The sequence below is a fragment of the Rhamphochromis sp. 'chilingali' genome (genome assembly GCF_963969265.1).
Source record: "Rhamphochromis sp. 'chilingali' genome assembly, chromosome: 14".
NCBI classification, from domain to species: Eukaryota; Metazoa; Chordata; class Actinopteri; order Cichliformes; family Cichlidae; genus Rhamphochromis; species Rhamphochromis sp. 'chilingali'.
The window spans coordinates 3,114,159-3,136,340 of NC_137941.1; the positions used below are offsets into that span (position 1 = coordinate 3,114,159).

Below are 22,182 nucleotides of genomic sequence, written 5' to 3' on the forward strand. Positions count from 1 at the left end.
CTTCTGGAACATTGAACAGTTACATGCATGCACTTGACAGATTATGAAATGAACAACGCCCAAAGAATAGTCCTGTAATAAATTCTTGTTTTGTAGCATTTGCAACGTTTTGGTGTTGGGAAGTTGTTTTAGAGAAATGTTAAAATACACCAGCTTGGAAAACAAAGATTTTGGTACTGGCAGAACTTTTCTCATCTGTTATTATCCAAAAGGAAGACTTTTAGATTGTGCTGCATTTATGTTATTTAATTTTATTAAATCAATGTTTCTGAGACAAAAAGGGTGTTTGTACACTAGAACTAGGTGTATACCCCAAAATCAAAAAGTGCCTCACTCCATTTCTTGCACCCTGGTGATTCCAGAGCATCTTTGTGAGCTGGATAGATACGTCGACACGCTGGTAACCTTTATGGACATCTGAGCTGATGTTGGACGAATGTCATTAGCAATCACTGTATTGTTTTTCATGTCATTCATGCATTAATTAAACTGCAGTTTGCATGTAAGTGGTTTAATAACTTAGTTGTGATGCTTTACAGCACAGGCACAACTCTACTGCAGTCTTTGCATGTGATATTTTTCCTGCCCTATATCCAAAATATTTCTCTCCCTCTTCTCTGGTTAGTGAAATGGACACATGGTTAGGGTTAAATCATTTACACACCAAGAGGGTCTCAAAGCTGAGAGTGAGAAACATTCTCAGTCTGATGGTGAGAGAGCTGGGCTGTACCCCAGCAACAGAAAGAAGAGACTATTTTGGGACCTTATTCATACTCCTACACCTCCAGAGAGCGGTGGTGGGGGAGGTGGAGCTGGCATTAAAGAAAAAGAGTGTCTGTGTGTGTGTGTCTGCGCATGTCTGTGTCAAAAACAAAAAGCAAACAAACGTCAGGTGGAGGGAGACATAAGCTCTGACGTCAGAAGAACAGCAGCGGAGGGCTATAAAAAGAAACCTTACTCACAGTGATGTGTGTGTGTGCTGCTCTGTTTGTGTGTATGGCACTAGAAAATAAATCATTATCCATCATTACAAATATACACAGATCACAAAAAACATCCTGTTTATGTCTATATCTCCAGAACTGCAGCTCTGTGAGGTGTTCCCGGTCTGCAGCAGTCCGTTTCTATTAGCAACAGGGTCACGGGTTGCCAACGGTCACTGAGCTACAGCTGCAATAAAAGTTCATGCTGGTTCTCATAAAAGCCAGAATACACAAAGCATCAGAGTTTGTTGTGTATGGAGCTGCAGACCAGTCAGGGTGCCCATGCTGACCCCCGTCCACCACCGAAAGCGCCGACAATGGACACGTGAGCATCAGAACTGGACCACAGAGCAATGGAAGAAGGTATGTCAGTCTGACGAATGATGATTTCTTTACCGGGTGACTGTGCGTCACTTACCTGGGGAATGCCTGGGAACAGGACACACCATGGTGTACCTCCTACCTAAGCATTGTTGCAAATCATAAACATCCTTTCATGGAAACAGTACTCCCTGATGGTTGGTTGGCTGGATGGCTGTATCTATGAAGCGCCTTGAGGCGACTTATGTTGTGATTTGGCGCTATATAAATAAAATTGAATTGAATTGAATTGAATTGAATTGAATTGTGGCCTCTATCAACAGGATAATGTGCCACCAATCAGAAATGGTTCAGGAATGATTTGAGGAACACAACAACCAGTTTGAGTTGTTGACTTGGCCTCCAAATCCCCCAGATCTCCATCAAATTGGGTATCTCTGGGATGTGATGAATAAAGTAGTCCAATCCATGGAGGCCTCACCTCACAGCTAACAGGACTATTGCTAACATCTTGGTGCAGATACCACAGCACACCTTCAGGGGTCTGGTCCACGCCTGGACAGTCAGGGGATCAACACAATATTAGGCAGGTGCTCATAATATCATGCCAGATTGGTGCATGCATGTGAATGTGTGAGTATAGTATGTGTTGTGAGCCACACACTCTAGTCACATGTACTTTTTCTTTAAAAAAATGTATTATCAGTGCACAAAGACACAAAGGCCAAACATTAAAACATTATTCATAATATATCATAATATCAGAAAAGATCACCATTAGAAAAGAGCCACAGCCAGTTCTGAAGTAAACAGTTTTTTCATTATTGAACTCAGTTTACTTGTCATGACATGTACTGAAAACAGATTAGATACACTATATTAGAGCATGATGTCTTCTGTGGCTTCCCAAATTGGAAAAAGTAATTTTCACAATGCCATCAGAGCGGGCTGTTTCCCAGAGAAATGTTCTTCTATTTGTTGAGCTGGTCTTACTTCACTGTGATTGGCTGAACTATTTCAGAGTTCAGTTATTAGACCACATAAATGGGACTAGTGGAGAGTGTCTATTTATCTTTCAATATATTTTCAGTTTTACTCTGAATCTTTTTGCAGTTTCTGCCAAATAAATGCCAAATCACTCGCCCACGCATCCTTTGAATCCATTGCTTTAAATTGTTCTCTATGCAAGATTTAAGACAGGCTTTTTAAACCCACTCACTATGCAATGAAAATGTATCAGTCAATATTGGAAAGTTATGCAGAGTTATGAAATCAGTGTTCAGAATATATATTTGAGGGTTTGTCAGACCCGACAACAGTAACGATGGGGGGTCAGGGCATCTCCTCATTGAACGACTGGCGACCTGTAGCCCTGACCCCCATCGTAAGCAAATGCTTCGAGAAGCTGGTCAGGGACTTCATCTGCTCTGCACTACCCGACTCACTGGACCCTCTACAGTTTGCATACCGCCACAACAGGTCCACTGATGATGCCATAGCCCTGACACTACACACTGCCCTGTCACACCTGGAGAAGAGAGACACGTATGTGAGAATGCTGTTTGTAGATTACAGCTCAGCATTCAATACCATCGTTCCCTCGAAGCTGGACAGGAAACTGCAGGATCTAGGACTGAGCAGCTCCCTCTGCAGCTGGATCCTTAGCTTCCTGTCTGACAGACGCCAGGTGGTCAGACTGGGCAGCATCACCTCATCCCCCATCACACTGAACACTGGTGCTCCACAGGGGTGTGTACTGAGCCCTCTCCTGTACTCACTCTACACCTACGACTGCACAGCCACTAACAGCTCCAACATCATTGTGAAGTTTGCGGACGACACTACAGTGGTGGGTCTTATCACCAACGGTGATGAGACGGCTTACAGGGAGGAGGTCAGCGCCCTGACCCACTGGTGTCAAGACAACCATTTCACCCTCAACGTCGCAAAGACAAAGGAGTTGATAGTGGACTTCCGGAGGTGCAGAGAAGTACACACCCCCATCACCATCAACGGCGCTGCTGTGGAGAGAGTGAGCAGCTTCCGGTTCCTTGGCGTACACCTGGCTGAGGATCTTACGTGGTCAGTACACACAAACAAAACAGTGAAGAAGGCCCAGCAGCGCCTCTTCTTTCTCAGGAGACTGAAAAGATTCGGCATGAGCCCCCGCATCCTCAGGACCTTCTATCGCTGTGCCATTGAGAGCATCCTCACTGGATGCATCACCACCTGGTATGGCAACAGCACCGCCTACAACTGCAAAGCTCTCCAGCGAGTAGTGCGGTGCTCTGAACGGATAATTGGAGGTGAGCTTCCCTCCCTCCAAGACATCTACAGGAAGCGCTGCCTGAGGAAAGCGGGGAGGATCATCAAGGACTCCAGTCACCCCAGCCATAAACTGTTCAGACTGCTTCCATCAGGAAGGAGGTTCTGCAGCATCCGGTCCCGTACCAGCAGACTGAGAGACAGCTTTTTCCATCAGGCCATCAGACTGCTGAACACGTCATAGACACCTCAGCTTCACTACTGGAACTTCAACATTATGCACTCCACACTGTATATAAATGCCACTTGTTTTGCACATATTCAACTCTGTATATTTTATATATTTTATTATTATTATTATTATTATTATTATTTTATTTTATTTTTTTACTATTTAATTTGTAAAAATGTGTATACACACACACACACACACACACACACACACACACACACACACACACACGTAGGAAAATATTTAGTATACACATCCAGAAATGCATACACTATTATATATTGTACATATATTTATTAGTTTCAGGTTGGCCATTCTTGTATTTTGCTCGTTTGTGTTGTTGTGTTTGCACATCTCTGTTGCTTGTGGGGCTCGCACACAAGAATTTCACTCGCATGTGCTGTGCCAGTGTGCCTGCACATGTGATGTGACAATAAAAAGTGATTTGATTTGATTTGATTTAATTTAACAGTAATATCTGGTTGCATTATGTAAAATACTTTTTAGGGAGGTTAGGGAGAGACAAAAATCACAATTAAGTCAAAGCTGTAACTTTCCTTTATCTAAATTACACAAAGAAAGTGTCGGTGCAGTGTGAGCCAGCGTCTGTGTCCATATAGTGCGTGTGCATGTAGCCTCACCACTTTGGGGGGCATCCTGGTAGCCAGATCGTGGATGGCCTTTCCAAGAATACAAATAGAGGAGAGAACGAACACAACCCCAAGGACGACACATGCTCTGCAGACAAACAGGCAAAAGAAGAAGGTATGACGATTACTGATGTTGTAATAACCCAAAGGAGCTTAAAGGGGAGCAGCAATGCTTTCCTAAGGTCTTATTATTTTTACATCCATCATGATTGCTGCTTTTGCATTTCACAACAAAAACATCTTTCACATAATAGTTTCAGTGTTTGACAGACATTTGACAACATCTTTACATTCTTTTATTTTTAGTGATATTTGTTAAAAACATGGCAAATAATCAAAAAGTTCCAGCTACTGGAACCTGCACGGGTAAAGTATGAATGCATGAAAAATGTCAACGAGCAAACAAATAATGGATGTGCAGAGATGTTGCATAGACACTTTAACATGTCTTGATCACACAGGGCTAATTAGGGGAAGTAAACAGCTGGGAAAAACACAGATGCATACAGTTAAGGTAATGAGATAGAGGAAGTAAAGGAGCAACTATTACAGAAATACAGCCGGAAATAAAAAATAAATCCCAAATCGAACTTAACATACGGGAATTGACACAGGAAGTGGAAAGAAAACGTGGAGGGAAATAAATATATAATAATACAAACAAGCAGAAGGACTCAAAATATATAACAATATGCACTAGGATGAAAACTGAGCCAATAAACAAACTAAAAAAAAACAAATAAAGAATACTAAATAAACAAAAACCCAGCACCCAAGGGCCAAGACTGGGAACCATGAGGACATTATTTTGGTCACTACCCAGAGCTCATGGCCATTGGAACATAGACTGACTGATGGCTTTGCTTTCACACTCATCTCTCTTCACCCCATCAGATCAACGTAGTATCCTCATTACTGAAAACACTGCACCGGTCCATCACTTGTTCCACTCTCACTTCTTTCATGAACAAGACCCTGAGCAGTAGCGGTTTTTGGCGACACGGGCGTTTGCCCGGGGCGGCATCACGGGCAAAAAAAAAAAAAAAAAAAAAGATTGCTCGTACTCATGCTGCCCCGACATCAGCCAGCGCATATTGGGAATGCCAGAGGCACCGATCGGCTTTCTATCGCCCATTTGCTGGGAGTAAGGGCGCCCTCCGTGTGCGAGGTGCGCCTGCTGCTTGTGGCACAGGGAGGAGAGGGCGGGGCGGCATCTAATAACCAACTCGCAAAATAAAACAAAATAAAACAAAATAAAAACAAGCCAACAAACACAAAACACCAGACATCATGATACAGACTTATAATTTGCACAGATGTTTTTTTCGAAATTCTATACGTGAAAAGTGAGCGCGAGAGCCCTCGGTGCGCCTGCTCGCAGCTGAAGTCAAAGTAAACTTTATTGTCATCTCCGCTACATACAGTGCAGTATATAGAGAGATGAGACGATGAGGCTGCAGTTACAGCAGTAAACAAACAATATATATCTATAAGAAGAGTAAGAAAATAAATATACACTTTAGGACTCGGGGTAAAGGGATCAACAACAATTTCAAATTTCAAATTTACAGTTTGATGATTTAAAGTCTCACACACAACCTGTCGGCTGCTTCCAAATAGAGCACATTTCATTCATAATGTTGTAAATCCAAGCCCATCATGTATTCATGATTTGAATCCTGGGTTGTGTGAAATCTCAGAAATGCACCTTAGACAAAGTGAATCTGTGAACTAAGGTGTAGGTGTGTTAGATCATGTTGTGGTGATCCTCGGGTTGGGGGATTTGTGTTCATACTGGAGTGCAAAATTAAAACCAGTGGAAGATGGACAAGAAAAGTTCAAAGCCATCAGGTGCTCAGTTTAGAAAAACTAGAAAAGAAGAGGAGGAGAAACGATACAGGTAAGCAGATGTGTGATTGGATAATGGCAGGTCATCCTGAAACAATCAGAATCAGAATACTTTATTAATCCCTGAGGAAACTATGCGTGTTAGAGTTGCTCCAAGAAGAAATGGTAAAAATAGCAACAGTAACAAACTAAACTCCAAACAGTACATTATGTTACAGATTTTACACATTTAAGAAATAGCACTAATCAGATCAGTCAATTATAAATATCAAGGATTAACAGAGGGGATTATAAATAAATATCAAGAAAATTGACAAGAATATTACATCAGAGTAGAAAAGAGCGTGTGTAAAAAGGGTGTAACTATTGCAGGGGTGCCAGAGGGAGTGCCCAGGGCGCCAAACAGGCTAGGACCGCCACTGACCCTGAGAAACCCAGGGCAGCAAGTTGTCCCTATGTTGAATCATATTGGGAGGTGCCTGATGAAGAACCACAAAAATCTGAGAGGTGATCCTGAGGCCACTAAACCTGTCTAGAAGCTAGTCCATAAAGGTGGGATTAGAATGATGACCTCAGTGGCACTATCAGTAGTAGTAAGCCTATCCTTGCATCTTTTACATGAACCAATCTCCAGGAAGTAAAACATCTTGCCTCATTTGCAATGATATGCTCACACTTTTTTCTACTTTTCTAACATTACACTTTAATTTTCTACAGAAAGAACATTAATATAATATAAATTGGGTGTTTTGTGGTTTGTGTGTGTCTCTGCATCCAGCTGACAGCACTAACAGAGAAAAAGATCCCGCGTGTGCATGTGAGTGACTCCGTGTGAGTTAATGGACAGTGGAGAGGCAGCTCGGTCTTTCATTATCTGTAACACCTCTGAGCTACACAGAGGTGTTCTTGCAAGGGCTCCATACAGCCTGACAGCTAATTGATTCATTCAGCTAAGCCACAGCAGCCCTAAAACCTGGTGGATTAACGCACGTGTAGCAGTGACACATTTACAGTAACGACACACAGTTAATGGCTCATCAATAAGGATTCACTTCTCTCCATCCTGCAATTTAAGAATCACCTTTTCTGAAATTGTTTAATCTGGGTATACTGAACATAAGCAAGAGCCTAACGGGGAAAATTATTTAGACCTTCAAAGGGAAGATTAAATTAAAGCTATCGTGGCAATATTCTCTCTACTGGAACTACGGATTTTAAAATTGTCAAGTATAAAAAAACATTTAAAAAATCCACATAAAATCAAAAACAGACTGCAACAATTTGCAAATCTCATAAACCCAAATAAAACATAGAAAACATAGCAAATAAGACACTCATTTTGAACTTGATGGAGCAACAAGCGTCCCTTCTTCTTTGAAGAACTGTGTAAACGTCTGCGAACTGAGATTCAAGCTGCTCAGCAGTCCTGAGTCTTCTTTGTCATATTTTTCTGTGTCATGATGCTCCAGATGTTCTCAGCTGGTCCAGGTCCAGACTGCAGGCAGGCGGGTTCAGGACCCGGACACCCGAACAGTTTAGTATTGTCTTGCTGAAATATGGTCTCATCTGGAAAAATGTCATCTTCATGGGAGGACATGTTCCTCTAAAACAGGGCTGGGGGAACTCCAGGGCTCAAGGGCCGGTGTCCTGCAGATGTGCAAAACGCACATCTGCCTTTCCAGGTGTGCAAGCATGCATGCTTTCCAAAAATAATTTCCACTTTGGATTTGTTTGGACCTCAGAACACTTTTCCATTTTGATTGAGTTCACTTTAAATGAACTTTGGTCCAGAGAAGACAGCTGCCTTTCCAAATCCTGTTCATGTGTGGCTCCTTCTCTCCATGTTGGAGCTTTAACCTGCATTTGTGGATGGCACAGTGTGCTCCTGAGTCCATGCGGTGATTTCTATTGAAGAACAACGCCTGATGTTATTGCAGTGCTGCCCAAGGGCCCAAAGATCAGAGAAAATATTGATTTTCAGCCTTGTCCCATTCACACAGATATTTATTCTAATATTCAGAATCTTGTGATGATTATGTACTGCAGATGATATTTATAGTCTTCATAATTTTCTGTTGAGGAACCTTATTGTTCTACTATTTGTACATGTAGTTTATTTGCAGTTTAATGAACCTCTGCCCATCTTTACCTCTCATAACCTCTGCCTCTCTAAGATGTTCTTTTTATATCATGTTACTGACCGGCTGCCAATTAACCTCATTAGTTCGTCCATCTGTTTCTTTATAGCACAACTTACTTTTCCTGCCTTTTCTTCCCCAGTCCCAACTTTGTTTGAGTTGCTGGCATCAAATTCAAAATGAGCTAATAAACATATTTTTTATGAAATAGTAAAATTTCTCACTTTAAACATTTGATATGTTTTCCATGTTTTATTGTAAATAGAATATGAAATCACTGCACTCTATTTTTATTTATATATTACATAGGATCCGATCATTTTTTAAAATGTAATTTACTACAGAAAGATAAAATCATATGCATGAAATGACTGGATTGCAGGGGAATGGGTGAAGTCCTTTCACAGCAGAGGTGGGATTCATGGGTAAAAGAAGCCAAAGAGTAAAGATGAATGAACAAATAAATAAAACATACAACACCTGTGGTTTGAGAGTTGTTTATGATTCCACCCTTGTATCGTTGATCAAAAGATAACGTTTTGTACTCACATATACTCTCTGTGTGCAGAGTGCACAGCTGCTGCATTGCTGTAGCGCCACAGGACGATGGCTGATGACATGACATCCAGCGTGGCATCAAACTACAGAAACGAGAAGCAAGTAATTAGAGAGAAAGAAGTGAGGAAGGTCAAAATTATCCATTGGACCTATACCACGACTCTTTAAATGATCAGATGTCCAGTAAGACGTGTAGACAGCTTTAAATAACTTATTTGTGCTGAAAATAAAACCACTTCATTCTGAAATCCCGTGGAGGAGAATAACGCATTTATTTCAGCACAACAGAATTTCAGCGGGCACATGAACTGACTCAGGTTATGTATGAATAGGGATGAGTGGATGTAAGGATTTAAGAGTCTCATTAAGGCTTATAGTGGAAAAACTGCAGGAACCACTTTCAAGTCTGTGCACCACAAAGAGCGAAGTGTTGATGTTTGGCAGGAAAATCAAAGCCATAAACATCATTAACGCGACAACAGTAGCTTCATGTTGGATTCAGGACTTCTCAGGGACAAACTTCTCTCCCTGAAGCCGGATCACAAAATAAAATCGTTATTAGTTCATTTTCAAATCATAAAATGTAAAAAGTAAGAAAAGGATGACTCAAAGTCTCACAGAGCTATCGATGATAAGCTGCTATGATCTAACCTCTTTGCATTGGGGCACATCCTCTTATTTTCTTCCTGCTTCTGTTTTAAAACTGTCATCTGCAGCCAAGCAATTAAACTGCTAATTAAAATCCAATCTTTAAGGAAGAGATAGCTAGCTCTGCAGATTATGGTTTATAATATTTTAATCACATTAGGCTAATCACATCTCCCTCCCTGGGCCCGGGTGTGGATATTGTAATTTTCACCTTCACTGCCATTACGTCATATTTTTATGATAATTCTCAGTGATTTCCTCCTAATAAGATTTCCGCTGTGTTCTAGTGGAGATCTGTTTAGCAAACACAAGAAGCATTTTGACATCCAACCACAGCGCCAGCCTCCAGTCCCTTCTCTGCCCTGTTACCTTGGAGACAAAAGGACCAATAGGACTTTGGTACTGGGATTCATTAATAAATCACTAGCACCCAAGTTATGACTAATTGATCAATGCAAATAGAGAGAAGAAAGGGGCGGGAACTTACGGCGAATCCAAATGCTGACGCGCTGTGTCTCATAAACGATACAGCTGTGGAGAGAGAGACGGACTGTTTACATCATACAAGTCTTTATCCCTTTTTAGTCACACTAACATATATGCACATGTGATTCAGCACATGTCACATGCACGATCAGTAGGTTTGTGACGCTAAGTGGGAAACAATGTGTTTATTAAATCAGCATAACAAAATGAAAAGCGACTGTGATTAGATGAGTTATTTCTTAAAAAATCAACACTGATATTCATAAATGTTCTTCCTTTCTATTGAAATCACCAGCACCTCTCACATGCATACACTATATCACTATATCTAGAAACAGGAAATTAAAACCACTGGGTTAACCTGAGCTGGAGTTCAATCAATAAAGAGTTGAAATCTAAATCTTTGTTTATTGTATTCCGTCTTTTTGGCAAATGATTAAGCAGAAAATGCAAGTGCAAAAAAGAACAATTACATTTTTATTTATGATACCACTTATGACATGTGAGCAAATTAAAGGAGTTCTTGGCAGGTTGAACCTTCATCTGATCCAGATTTTTACAGCACTGTCCTTTATAGTCTATAATCCTACTCAGTATCATCCAAAGCAGAACAACAAGCATTAAAAACTAATAGAAAAACACACAGCTCATGTATGTCCATCTGATGATGCTCCAGGCCATCCGAGTTTGATACGTGTAAACTTGGCATGATTAACTGTCTATTAACAACATTAATGATCGGCTAACGCAACATGAAGTATCCCTCGAATAGGATTAAAGGTTTTGTCATCCTTTATCTACCACACCTGTGCTGTTCATCTACCTGTCCTGGTGTGCTGTCCCCTCTTTCTGTGTGAGTGTGTGTGTGTGTGGTAGTGCATGTGTGTGTGAGAGAGAGGGAGACTCTCAGGGGACAGCACATGGTCAGTTTAATCACCATGGCAACAGGAGATTTGAGGGCAAGATGGCCGTTGGTTTGAACTCAAAGCTTTCATCTCCTCTTCGCCAAGTCTTTCCCTTGGCTGGTATCTCCTTTTCTTTTCCTTCCTTCTGGTTTTCTTGTCATGTTCCCTGTTTTATATATATATATATATATATATATATATATATATATATATATATATATATATATATATATATATATATATATATTGTAGCGGAAGCCTTTTGGCCATTTCTGAGACTTTGATGCTTCACAGTGTCAGGTAGGATGTGACCTTATTTGACAAGCTTTAATGACTACAACTGTGTTACAAACTTTTCAATTCTTTTGATGCCCCCAGTATGAGGATAGGATCAGGCTTAGCTGTGCTACAGCTATGCCAACACTGTGGAGAAGAAAGGATGGAAAAGCTGAACAGGAGACCGAAGATAACACGTGGTTGCTCACACATATGCTGTCTTTGTGTCTGGTTTTGTCCCAGATAGCATCACCCAGATTCTCCTCTTCATTCTGAGTCACGTTCACCATCTTTCACGATTATCTGTGCCCTCACGTACAAACTGTTTCACATACAAAGTTTATGAATCTCTGGGGCTCAACCAGACCTCCGACCCATCTGTTGAGTCAAGAGAAAAAGTCGAACTGAGAATGTTTGAGAAAGCTAACACAGGGAAGTCGGACAGGTGGTGACTGCTCAGTCTGTATATACAGTCTGTCTACTATGTATATATACAATACATTATCCCTGGTCCAACATCAAGCTCATAGTTTGTCTTTATTTGAAAGGAGTTCCAGTAGACTGGACATTTTGTCTGAGTTGAGGTAGCTGCATTGGGTTCATTTGGTGACTACACTGTCTCTGTTGCATTTCATAGACAGAAATGATGGCATATTTCATATTGCCATGTGATTGTGCGTCATCATGTTTGCTGTTAGGCATGTAGGAAAGTGCAGGTCGGACACAGCTGGATGGATGGTATCGAGCGTGTATGTGTGTAATGATTAGGGTCTATGTATCAGTTTTAAACTTTAGTTTTGTTAAGCAGTTATATTTGTGACTTGGTGTGACGACTTCACTACCCTTGTGTCAAAACAACAATCAGTGGGGTAGCCGAGTACTCCCCCGCACTGTTCACTAGTTTTTATAGCTCAGTGCTTTGTCCATGCTCATCCTTTTTCCCAGTTGTTGATAGTAAGGTCCTCTCTTCCTCTGGGCTCTCTGTTTACCTACAAGGTGATGGTGGCTTGGCTGGAGAGACTTTTAGATAATCTGTTCCTGGATGTAAAGGCCACCATGTCCGATGCTTCAAATACAAACTTTATGAGGTGCAATCATCCATTTTCATTTTATTACACAGTTTTAAATACAAATAACATCTGTCCAGGACATCTTGGGAAATATCTGACAAACATGCGGTTTGAGAAGTACTGCCCATCACCAGAGGAAGCTATAACAAAGGTAAAGACGTACCCACACAAGAAGGTAAAATCACCGTAGGTATGTGAGGATAGTGTTTTATCACTGATAAGACCCAGACAGGATGTGGATGTGACATCATCATGATTCCAATAACTTAACCGGTCACCATCACCATTAGTTTTTGGTCTGGACAGTACAGTTGAGAGCCTATATTCTACATTTTTACTTCAGTGTGGGGAAAAGAAAACATGTGTAAGATTTTCTCAATATCCTGGAGATGCTCTAGTATCGCGCATCATCATATGCAATTCTACATTATTAGAAAATTAGCTGTGGTGATTGATTCTGTGCTTGGTGCCAGAAATTCAAACAGATATTATTGAAACTGCAGCATATTCAGAAGCAAGAAAAGACTTTTTTGTAATATATGATGCAATCTTTAAAATAGCCAAAATGGTTCACACAGGATAATTATCCACTGAATAAGAGAAAAAATCTGCTTACATCTGCATCTCTTTGAGGAACTTCTCTCTGCATAATATCTGACCTTCTGTCTTCAAATACAAACTGTAAAGCTAACAACATGTTCACTGAGGAAGCAGTTTTCACACATGTATACATACAATGAGCCTGAGATTTTTCTGCTGTATTTAAAATGTATTCAGTGCTTCAAAGAACAGATTCGTCATCTATTAACTCATTTGTTATTGCTGATATTATTCCTCATTCATCATATTTGTCTTTCACTTCATGCCCCCCTTTAATTAAACATGCACTCAGATGAAAAAAAAAACAGAATTCTCCCCTAAATAAAGCTGCTAATTTTTAAATAGCAGCCTCTTTCCTCTCCCAGCATGTATTCATTTCTCCAGTTTCTGCTCTCAGGCTCATTTGGATGTGCCAGCCGTCTGTGTGGTTACCGCCTGCCAGCAAATCGATGCCTCTCTTGAGGTGAGCAGACACGATTCTGTGTAACATCCTCTGGGTTGTTAGTTAATCAGGGAGTCAAGCATGCATGACCAGTGCTAACAAGACTGGGGAAACAAAGAGGGAAAGCAAAGCAGAGTATGGTAGAAATGGAGTAGAAGAAGGAGGATATAAATGAGAAGGAGGAGCAACTAAAAGAAAGGGGGTACGTGCTTACAAGAGAAGGAGGAGAATGGGAACGTGAATAAGAGCAAAAATGTGTGTGTGTGTGTGTGTGTGTGTGTGTGTGTGTGTGTGTGTGTGTGTGTGTGTGTGTGTATTCATATCTTCCAAAGATTGGAAGTTTACTTAGATACTTGTGGGGACCAACAGCCCTTATAGGGACAAAAATGCTGGTCCCCACAAGTTTAAAGACATATGTGTGACTCAAAATGTGGTTTTAGTGAAAGGGTTATAATTGGGTCATGGTTAGGTTTACGGTAAGGGTTAGGTATTCGTCTTTCATGGATACGGTTAGGTTAAGGGGCTAGAGAAAGCATTATGACAATTGGATGTCCCCACAATTAGATGTGTGTGTTTTATACATAAAATGTTTGCACAGAGAAAAAAACCTGATAGCTTGGAAGTTCTTAATTGTGATTCTTCTGTGTTGCAGTATTTATTTTGAGGAAAACACAGTTCTAATAAGAACAGTCTAACAGTCTGACAATCTTCTATTCTATTTGCTAATAGTCCACTTTGATGTCCTGTCAACACCTGCATACCTCATAGCTGTAGCAATGGTTATGACTTGGCAGCAGTAAAAACCTAATTATCAGTGAGTTATACAAGAACTGGGGCCAGAGCCAGCACCAATATATTCTCTCTCTCTGGCTCTCTGGCTCTAGTCTTCCCTTGGCACTGATCACTGATTATAAGCAGGACTTGGATGAAGCAGCATCTGATCAGACATCACTTCCAGACCAGGCTTTGAACTCTTGGGGGTGTTGAGGACCAGCGAGCGAGACATGGTGGAAGCATTCATAATGACTACCGGTATTAATAGTTTCTGAGCTCTGTTGTCCTCTGCTTGAGGCAATATGCAGAAATGAAAATATAAATGATAAAAGCTTACAGACTATATTGGACAGACTTCCCCCTTTCTAATGGTTTGTTGGTGCTCTTTAAAGCTCGTTTCCTTTGGTTTCTGCTTGGTGCAAATTTTTCTTACTGCTCTGACTTTTCATTGTTAAAATGGTAAATGGTCTGTATTTGTAAAGCGCTTTACTAGTCCCTAAGGACCCCAAAGCGCTTTACACATCCAGTCATCCACCCATATTCACACACTGGTGATGGCAGCTACATTGTAGCCACAGCCACCCTGGGGCGCACTGACAGAGGCGAGGCTGCCGAACACTGGCGCCACCGGGCCCTCTGACCATCACCAGTAGGCAACGGGTGAAGTGTCTTGCCCAAGGACACAATGACCGAGACTGTCCAAGCCGGGGCTCGAACCGGCAACCTTTCTATTACAAAGCAAACTCCCAACTGTTGAGCCACGATCGCCCCTGTTAAAGATTTTGCCTCTGTGAGAATAGCATGCAGCTAATATTGGACTTTGAATAACTGGACAAAAGAAGAAGAGTCGTGTTTTCTGCAGAAGCAAAAGAGTTGAGAGTGATAAAGTGGAGTGCATAAGGTGAAGTCACTGTGATGTCGACCGCTGGTTTGTAAAATCCCCCCACTACAGCACCGAGTCAGTTGCATTCAGCAGCTGACTGAGATACCAGTCACATGAACTAAAGCATGCCCTGTTCTCTTACAGATGTCTATGTGATAACATTATATTTTGCAGTCAGAGGAGTCACCCTCTTCTGGCCAAGGCACTGCTGCTCTGATGCCCACAGCATGTCTGTATTTGGATAGAAACTGAAATGAAAACAAGACCTCAGAGAACCTCACAGAGGTATTTACTTGATAAAGAGAGCTCTGGAACTTGTTAGACATCCAAGAAGGCAACATTTCTATCAGATCACCAAGAAACAAATAAAAGCCATCTGGCCTTTGTGACAATTGTTCAGAGGGGAACTAGTGAGAGTGACAGATTGTAGTTTTGAGCTTTCTGGGGTGAAAATGAGCTCTGCAGAGTGTAATGCAACTAATGTGTGAGCTATCTTTGTCACACAGGCTGATAAAGGATAACTGTATAAAAGATAAAGCAAGCAGATATACAGCAAGTCCTCACTGCGAATTGACTGGTATTGATGTTTTTTATTGATACAGTACTATCATTGATTGGGTGTGGTTCCTTATTGATTGCTTATTGATGTCTGATCAGTTTTCAAAACTGTAGATCTACACAGGTTTTCAGCATCAAAGGAACTGGTTTCTTATCTCAGAGTGAACACAGTGTAGAAACAGAATAAAAGGCTTGCTCATGATTCACACAAGCGCTGGTAAAATAAACTTAATAGTATTTGAGGTAAACGGTGCTAGTGATTGGACAGTTTTGGCCTGGTTCTGAACCAGAAGTCCCATCTCTAGTAGCAATCACTGGAGTTACATTAGCTCCACCAGTAATGTGACCTTCCTGAATTTTCCCTGTCAGGAAGTTCTGTATGATGGGCAGAACTCAGAGGACGTAATGTAAAATGAAAGCACAGCTTTATTGCTGGACACAAAAATAAACATAATGTAGGTCAGGAACAAACAAGACTAAAACTGGAGAACACACGAGGAGAGACACGGACCATGAGAACACAACAAAGATGCAAACTCACAGATTACACCAGAGTGGAAACACCTGGAGAAAAAACACAGCTGAGCTAAATCTAACGAACAAGACAAGGGAAGCAAAACTAGACATAATGCACACGAAATGAGAGACTATCAAAATAAAACAAGTAGTAACTGAACAAAGAAACAGGTGGGCAGACTCGATACAAAGACAAGCACAGAGGCAGACTTCATACAGGAGACGCTGAGGACAAAACACAGAAACGAGACTAGGACAGACAGGCCATGAAAAGAAACTAACATACTACTAGACTAGAAATAAAGATGAACTCAGAGGCACTAGGAAATATTACACTTGTAAGACAAAATAAAGAACTTGAACATAAATTATCTCCTAAATGCAAATGAATAAATCGTGAGTTCACAAAAAGCTGGACACACTGGGTGAGAGAGCCAGGACCATGTACCATTGGTTAAAGCTGATCTGTAAATATCTACAATGTTAAAGCTAAGAATCTGCTTCATTCTGGTCAAACTGCTGAGAAATACAGTGTATATCCACAGTGGCACTTTCTACAGCAAATGCTTGTTATCCATCAAATCACCTCTGTTGCTGATTATACTGGGGGGAAATTCTGTATTAAATTAACAGAATCATTTGCAACCAAATAGAAGCATAATTATGTCCTCCCCTGTGTTCCTCAAGGGCAAGAGCTCAATTTAGGGATGTGAAAGTCATTTTACATCACACAGAGGAAAGGAGTAATCTGGGAGACTGAGAAAAAGGCGGAGGAGGGATGAGAAGGCAGCAGCACAGGCAGCAGATGGACAAATAGAGTGACACAGTGAGACAGCACGGGTGAGAGAGCAGCAGACAGAGAAAGGTGAGAGATTAAAGTGAGAGAAAGATGAGATTGTAGGAGGCACTCTTGCACTGCCAATCAATGCATCTCTGAGCTTCTAATCTAATCGAGGTGACTCATCTGTACTTTGAAAATAACTCCCAGTAGACTCGTATTGAAGTTGAAGATGGTTCCAAGATGAGGACAGAGATTCAGAGTGGTTGAATCGTAGTCATGTGGTTCAAGAGCAGTTAATTTTATTCCTTGAAAACATGGTCCTGGTAGATCTGTTATTTGCACAATGTAATGACGAGATGGAACTAGCAAACAGAGGCGGGTACGTAAAGAGCCAGAGGGAGAGGGGAGCAAAAAAGCTGGACAGGGAGCAGAAGGAGGGGAGAGGGAACACAGAAGGGGGCGAGCTGACAGGGAGGAGGAATTATGCATCATTATAGTTGGACGTAACAAGATTTTTATGCAAATCCACCTGTCTGAGCATAAATTTTGCAGTTCCAGTGGAAAAGAACATTTTTGTTTTACTCTCTGAGGTGGAAAGCAAAACAAACTCTGACTAACAATGCTCAAGGTGACCTGCTGCAAGGCAATTCAAAAGACTCGCACTGAAGATGAAAATAAATTCAAAGTGCAAATGCAAAAATGTAGAATAGTTTTTTGTCTTAAATTAATTTAAAAGAAAATAAAATTTCATTGAATGTAAAGTGAAATATTTCAAAGCTTTGTAGCTCATAGCAGTAAGCTAAGATCTACATTTACACTCCACAAGTTCATCAAAGAATTGAACAAAACATTCACTCAAAATATGACATTATAGATATTGCACTGATTGGGAGGACGTGCATGTAAAATGATAACAAAACTTTTGGAGGTGGGGCTAAACTAGGGAAAAAATGTACTGGAAAGTGTTTTTGCTAACCCGAACCAAGACACTTGTATCCTCAAAAACGTCACTATCGCTGTCAGCAAAGACGAGTGAGCTTCACTGACTCACTGACTCGTTCTAGGGCCTCCTCCAGGATAAAGAAACGTGGACACTTCTCACCCAGCATTGACAGCTGAGGTAAACAGCAACGGACTGACATTCATAAATGGACAGGAGCCAGAGTTGTTTGTCCTACAGTGGCCTACAGCGTAATAAAGCTGATCATTTTAGCCTCCATTGATAGTTTTCCTGTTCATTACAGCTCTTGAGGTTTGCAAAGTGATTGGTTGGATTTAGCTTTGCTAACAGCTGCGACTGGATCACCACAGGATGACTTTATGGTGATTACATCCGTTTACTCTGAGACTCTGTGGGAGTCACTGTGAGTCACGATATAAATAAACACAAACTACTAACCTTACTACAAAACATATCGCCTTTCAGAAAACTATTTTGTGAAATGTAACCACAGTTTATAGAAGACAGGAGTGTGACTTCAGTAGATACACCTATTATTAGATTCATGTCTGTGTGTGTATTCCTTTGTGGTTGTTACTCTCCACTGGGGCAGGAAGTTAAAACAAAAGCCCTCAGGACGCTGCTTTCACATTAATTAGCAGCTTTAAGCAGACAAACAAACCCTCTGATGGCCATTCACAGACCCCCCCCCCCCCCCCCCCCCCACACACACACACACACACACACACCAAACTCTAAAAGCACATCTACATAAAGTATCAAAAATTAAGACCTTTAACCAAAGAGCTCGAGCTAAATTTCGATCTCCGCACACAAACAAAAACACGACCCTTGCCTTCTCGGCAGACACATCCGACATGGCTGCGGCCGTTTGCTCAGCTGCAAAATATTCTGTTTAATAATTCATGACCTACTGCTCAGCTCTGCACTATGGCTGAGTTCACCCTGCGGAAAACCCTGCTGGGATACTTCCTTTCTCCCGCCGCCTCTCCCCCTCAGTCCTCTCTCATTTTAACCTCTCCCTTTTTTCTGTCCTCCTTCCTCTCTTCATCCCCTGTGGGTGGCGCTCTTGCTCTCCCTTTGTCTCTGCCTACCTTCTAAAGGAGAAGTCATTCTTTGCCTCTGTTGCTGCAGTTGTATTCATCTTCCCATTCTCCTTCCCCACATCACCCCAACTTCGTTTTACTATTAATCACCCTTTTGTACTCCCTCCCTTCCCCCCTTTACTCTCGTCCACCACTCCTGTCTGTTTCCATCTCTTTCGTCATGCTTCTTAATTTGTCACTTTCTTCACTCCTCTGTCCATTTGTTCTTTCCCCATCTTAAGCCGTCCTGCCTTGATTCGGTACCTCCCTGCGGGGCTCCCCTACTCCCTTCATTCATCAGCGCTCTTCTCTCACTGTAGCCCAGCAGTATTGATTTGCAGCAGGGCAGAGCTGCAGTCGATGGGCACAGCGAGGGAGGCATCATCTGCGAGCGGCTTGGTGCTGTGGACTCACGAGGTTTCATGCAGAGATTAAGTTAGGGCAAGCACACGGCTGGTTGGCCTCATGCTTCCGAAACACCTGCAGGTTTTAAAAAGCTTCATCCTGGAACCATTTTAAAAGCTTTTAGGTGGGGTTCAAGGATTTTCTGCAGCTTTCCTGCTCAATGCCAAGAAAGAGGTGTCACTGGTACGCTAGACACGAATGTGTTTAGAAAGAAATTAAAGTCCAGCAGAGTTATAAATGGATTGTGTTGGTACATAAGACATTTCTAATGAAGATTCTCTTAATTTCCTTTAGCAAGGGAAATTACTGTGCTGCAGGTAGCCAAGGGACATCCTGTAGCAAATTATGAGGCATCAAACAAGATTTCCTCTCAAGGTCTCCGCTGGGACCTTGAGGCATCATTAAGACCTTACTTAAGAGACTCCCGAGACCTTGGAATGCACTTCCACCAGATCTCCAGGCTACAAACTCTCTCTGCTTTTAAATCATGTTTTAATACCCATCTATTCAGAACTGCACACCCTTCATCATGACTTGATCTATTTTTACCTCGATTCACTTTTATAGTTGTTTTTTATTTTGTTGTTGTATAAGGCGACCTTGAAGGCCTTTAAAGGTGCCTGTAAATGAAATGTATTATTATTATTATTATTATTATTAAGAATGAGACACTTTAAATAATTAGACATCCTACGTTTGTCCGATACAACATCACAGTAGAAAGCATTTGTTCGAGACTAAACCTTTGCCAAACTGAGCAGATTCCAACTGTTCAAACCGTGTGTTTTTTATTGTTTTCATTTTTGTTGCCAACTTGGACATCCTTTGCTAAAATCTGTCAATCCACCACAGAAAGTTGACCACAAAACAAAGTACGACTAACTGTGGGAACTCAAATATAGTGTTTCACTTGAACTGAACAACACAGTTGTCAAAAAGCAAAAATATTATCTAGCTGTCAAAGTGCGGCAAGATGTTGGCACAAATGCAGGATTCATTCCGAACTCTTTAAAAAAACTGTAGCTGACAACGTGTTAGCATTCCGAAAACAACGAATCTCAGGAAAACAAAGAGGGCGAGAGGAGACTTGACATATCTACACAGGGTAATGAGGTTAGGGAAAAACAGGTGGGAACAAATCAGGGATAACAAGACAAAGGAAATTAACTCAATGCAAGGCACACAAGACAAGAGACTACCAAAATAAAACAGGAAATAACTTTCACTGAAGCCCGAACAAAAAAACACGGAGACAGGACAGGAGGTTATAAACAGGGTGAGAACCAGATTAAACAGCTCTACTGAAGGAGGTAATACTGCTCACCTGCATCGGATGCAGACACTGTGTAACTAATTTACTTCTGTTTGGCATTAGCTGCATGAATTTCTATATTTTCATACAGTTATTTAACTTATTTAACACAAAAAACAATATAAACTTTGTTTGCTTTAAATAAATGCACTAATCACCCTGTACACTAATTACAAGAAAGACTCACAGGAAAGCGTTCCCTGTGGGCCCATTACCACTCCTGGCAAGCCCATTAAATAATCTCCTCACTGCTTACTGTTTACCTAACTAATTTATTTGCTTTGATAAGACTCGAGCCTTCAGAGTTCCTTGTCAGGGATACAGTGAGTAATAATTAGTGGAAATCACAGAGCCAAACTCGGCAGCTGCTGTGGTTAACTTTGGCCCGTAAGTTCCACTGTGAAGTGAGTGGGAACAACTGCTACAGTCTGACATGTAGACAAGCAACACTGTGGCACATAGATAAACACGCTTACAACCAAACCACCGACATACACGTAACCTAACAAATTTCAGATATGGCAGGATGGATTCAGCTGAGTCTGACTGTCTGTTTTAGCCCTGCACGGAGACACCTGATCCCCTGCACTAGCTTGAATGTCTGATCTCCCGCCAACTCTTTCCCTCTCTTTCTTCAGTGAGATACATGCACTTGAGAGCTACAGTAATTTCCCAGCCTCTCTTTGTATCACTATTACTCAATTTCCCCTGGCACCTCTTCCTGAGAACATTTTCCATCTATGCTGCTCGAGTAAAACAAGATACAATGAGTTGCAAAACCCTCCTCTGTGCAAATGAAAAAGCTAAGCAGAAGCCTTCTACCGCCAATCTGGATTTATGCATGAACAGGACAGGAAATTATTCACATCCCTGTACTGCTTATTTAATGGTATGAAAGCCTGCAACTTTAGATACAACTTTATGTAGATTTGTATGCAAATATTAAGCACACTGTTTAAGGTAGTATGCTATACTTTTAATCTAGATACAAAATGTTTATTATCTGCTTTGGCATTGCCTATTATTTGACGTCCAGTGGACAAAACAAACAAACAAACAAACAAACAAACAAACAAACAAACAAACAAACAAACAAACAAACAAACAAACAAACAAACAAACAAACAAACAAACAAACAAACAAACAAAAAATCCAATGTGTTCACACTGTGTGTACTTGCTAGTCTATTCAATACATATGTCTCTGTCACTGACCTTGAGGAGGTGCTGATTCAGAGATATTTCAGGTGAGGATTCGTTTTCATTGTAGCGCAATAAAAAACTGGAGGAAGTAAACTGAAGATAGAATGATATAAAATAACATGATGATGCATGCATTCATGCAAACCTCACAAAGTAGCACCTACATTTAACTAATAGAATAGAATAGAATAGAATTTATTGTTGTTATAGAGGTTATAGACTGGTATCTCTTCTAAACCCATTAAAAAGAAATTTAACAAAATTAGTAAAAACTAGACATCA

The 22,182-nt window shown here is 41.0% G+C and overlaps 1 protein-coding gene across 1 annotated transcript in view; it reads right to left on the reverse strand.

The window, feature by feature from the left end:
• The window catches only part of LOC308409453 (transmembrane protein 163a-like), a 68,445-nt gene that overhangs the window by 10,045 nt on the left and 36,218 nt on the right, over nucleotides 1-22,182 (reverse strand). Inside the window, exons 3-5 of the mRNA XM_080902231.1 lie at nucleotides 10,131-10,174; nucleotides 8,987-9,078; nucleotides 4,443-4,539 (exon numbers count right to left, since the gene is read on the reverse strand). Coding sequence (XP_080758357.1) covers nucleotides 4,443-4,539; nucleotides 8,987-9,078; nucleotides 10,131-10,174 — 233 coding nt within the window. The remainder of the gene's footprint in view (nucleotides 1-4,442; nucleotides 4,540-8,986; nucleotides 9,079-10,130; nucleotides 10,175-22,182) is intronic.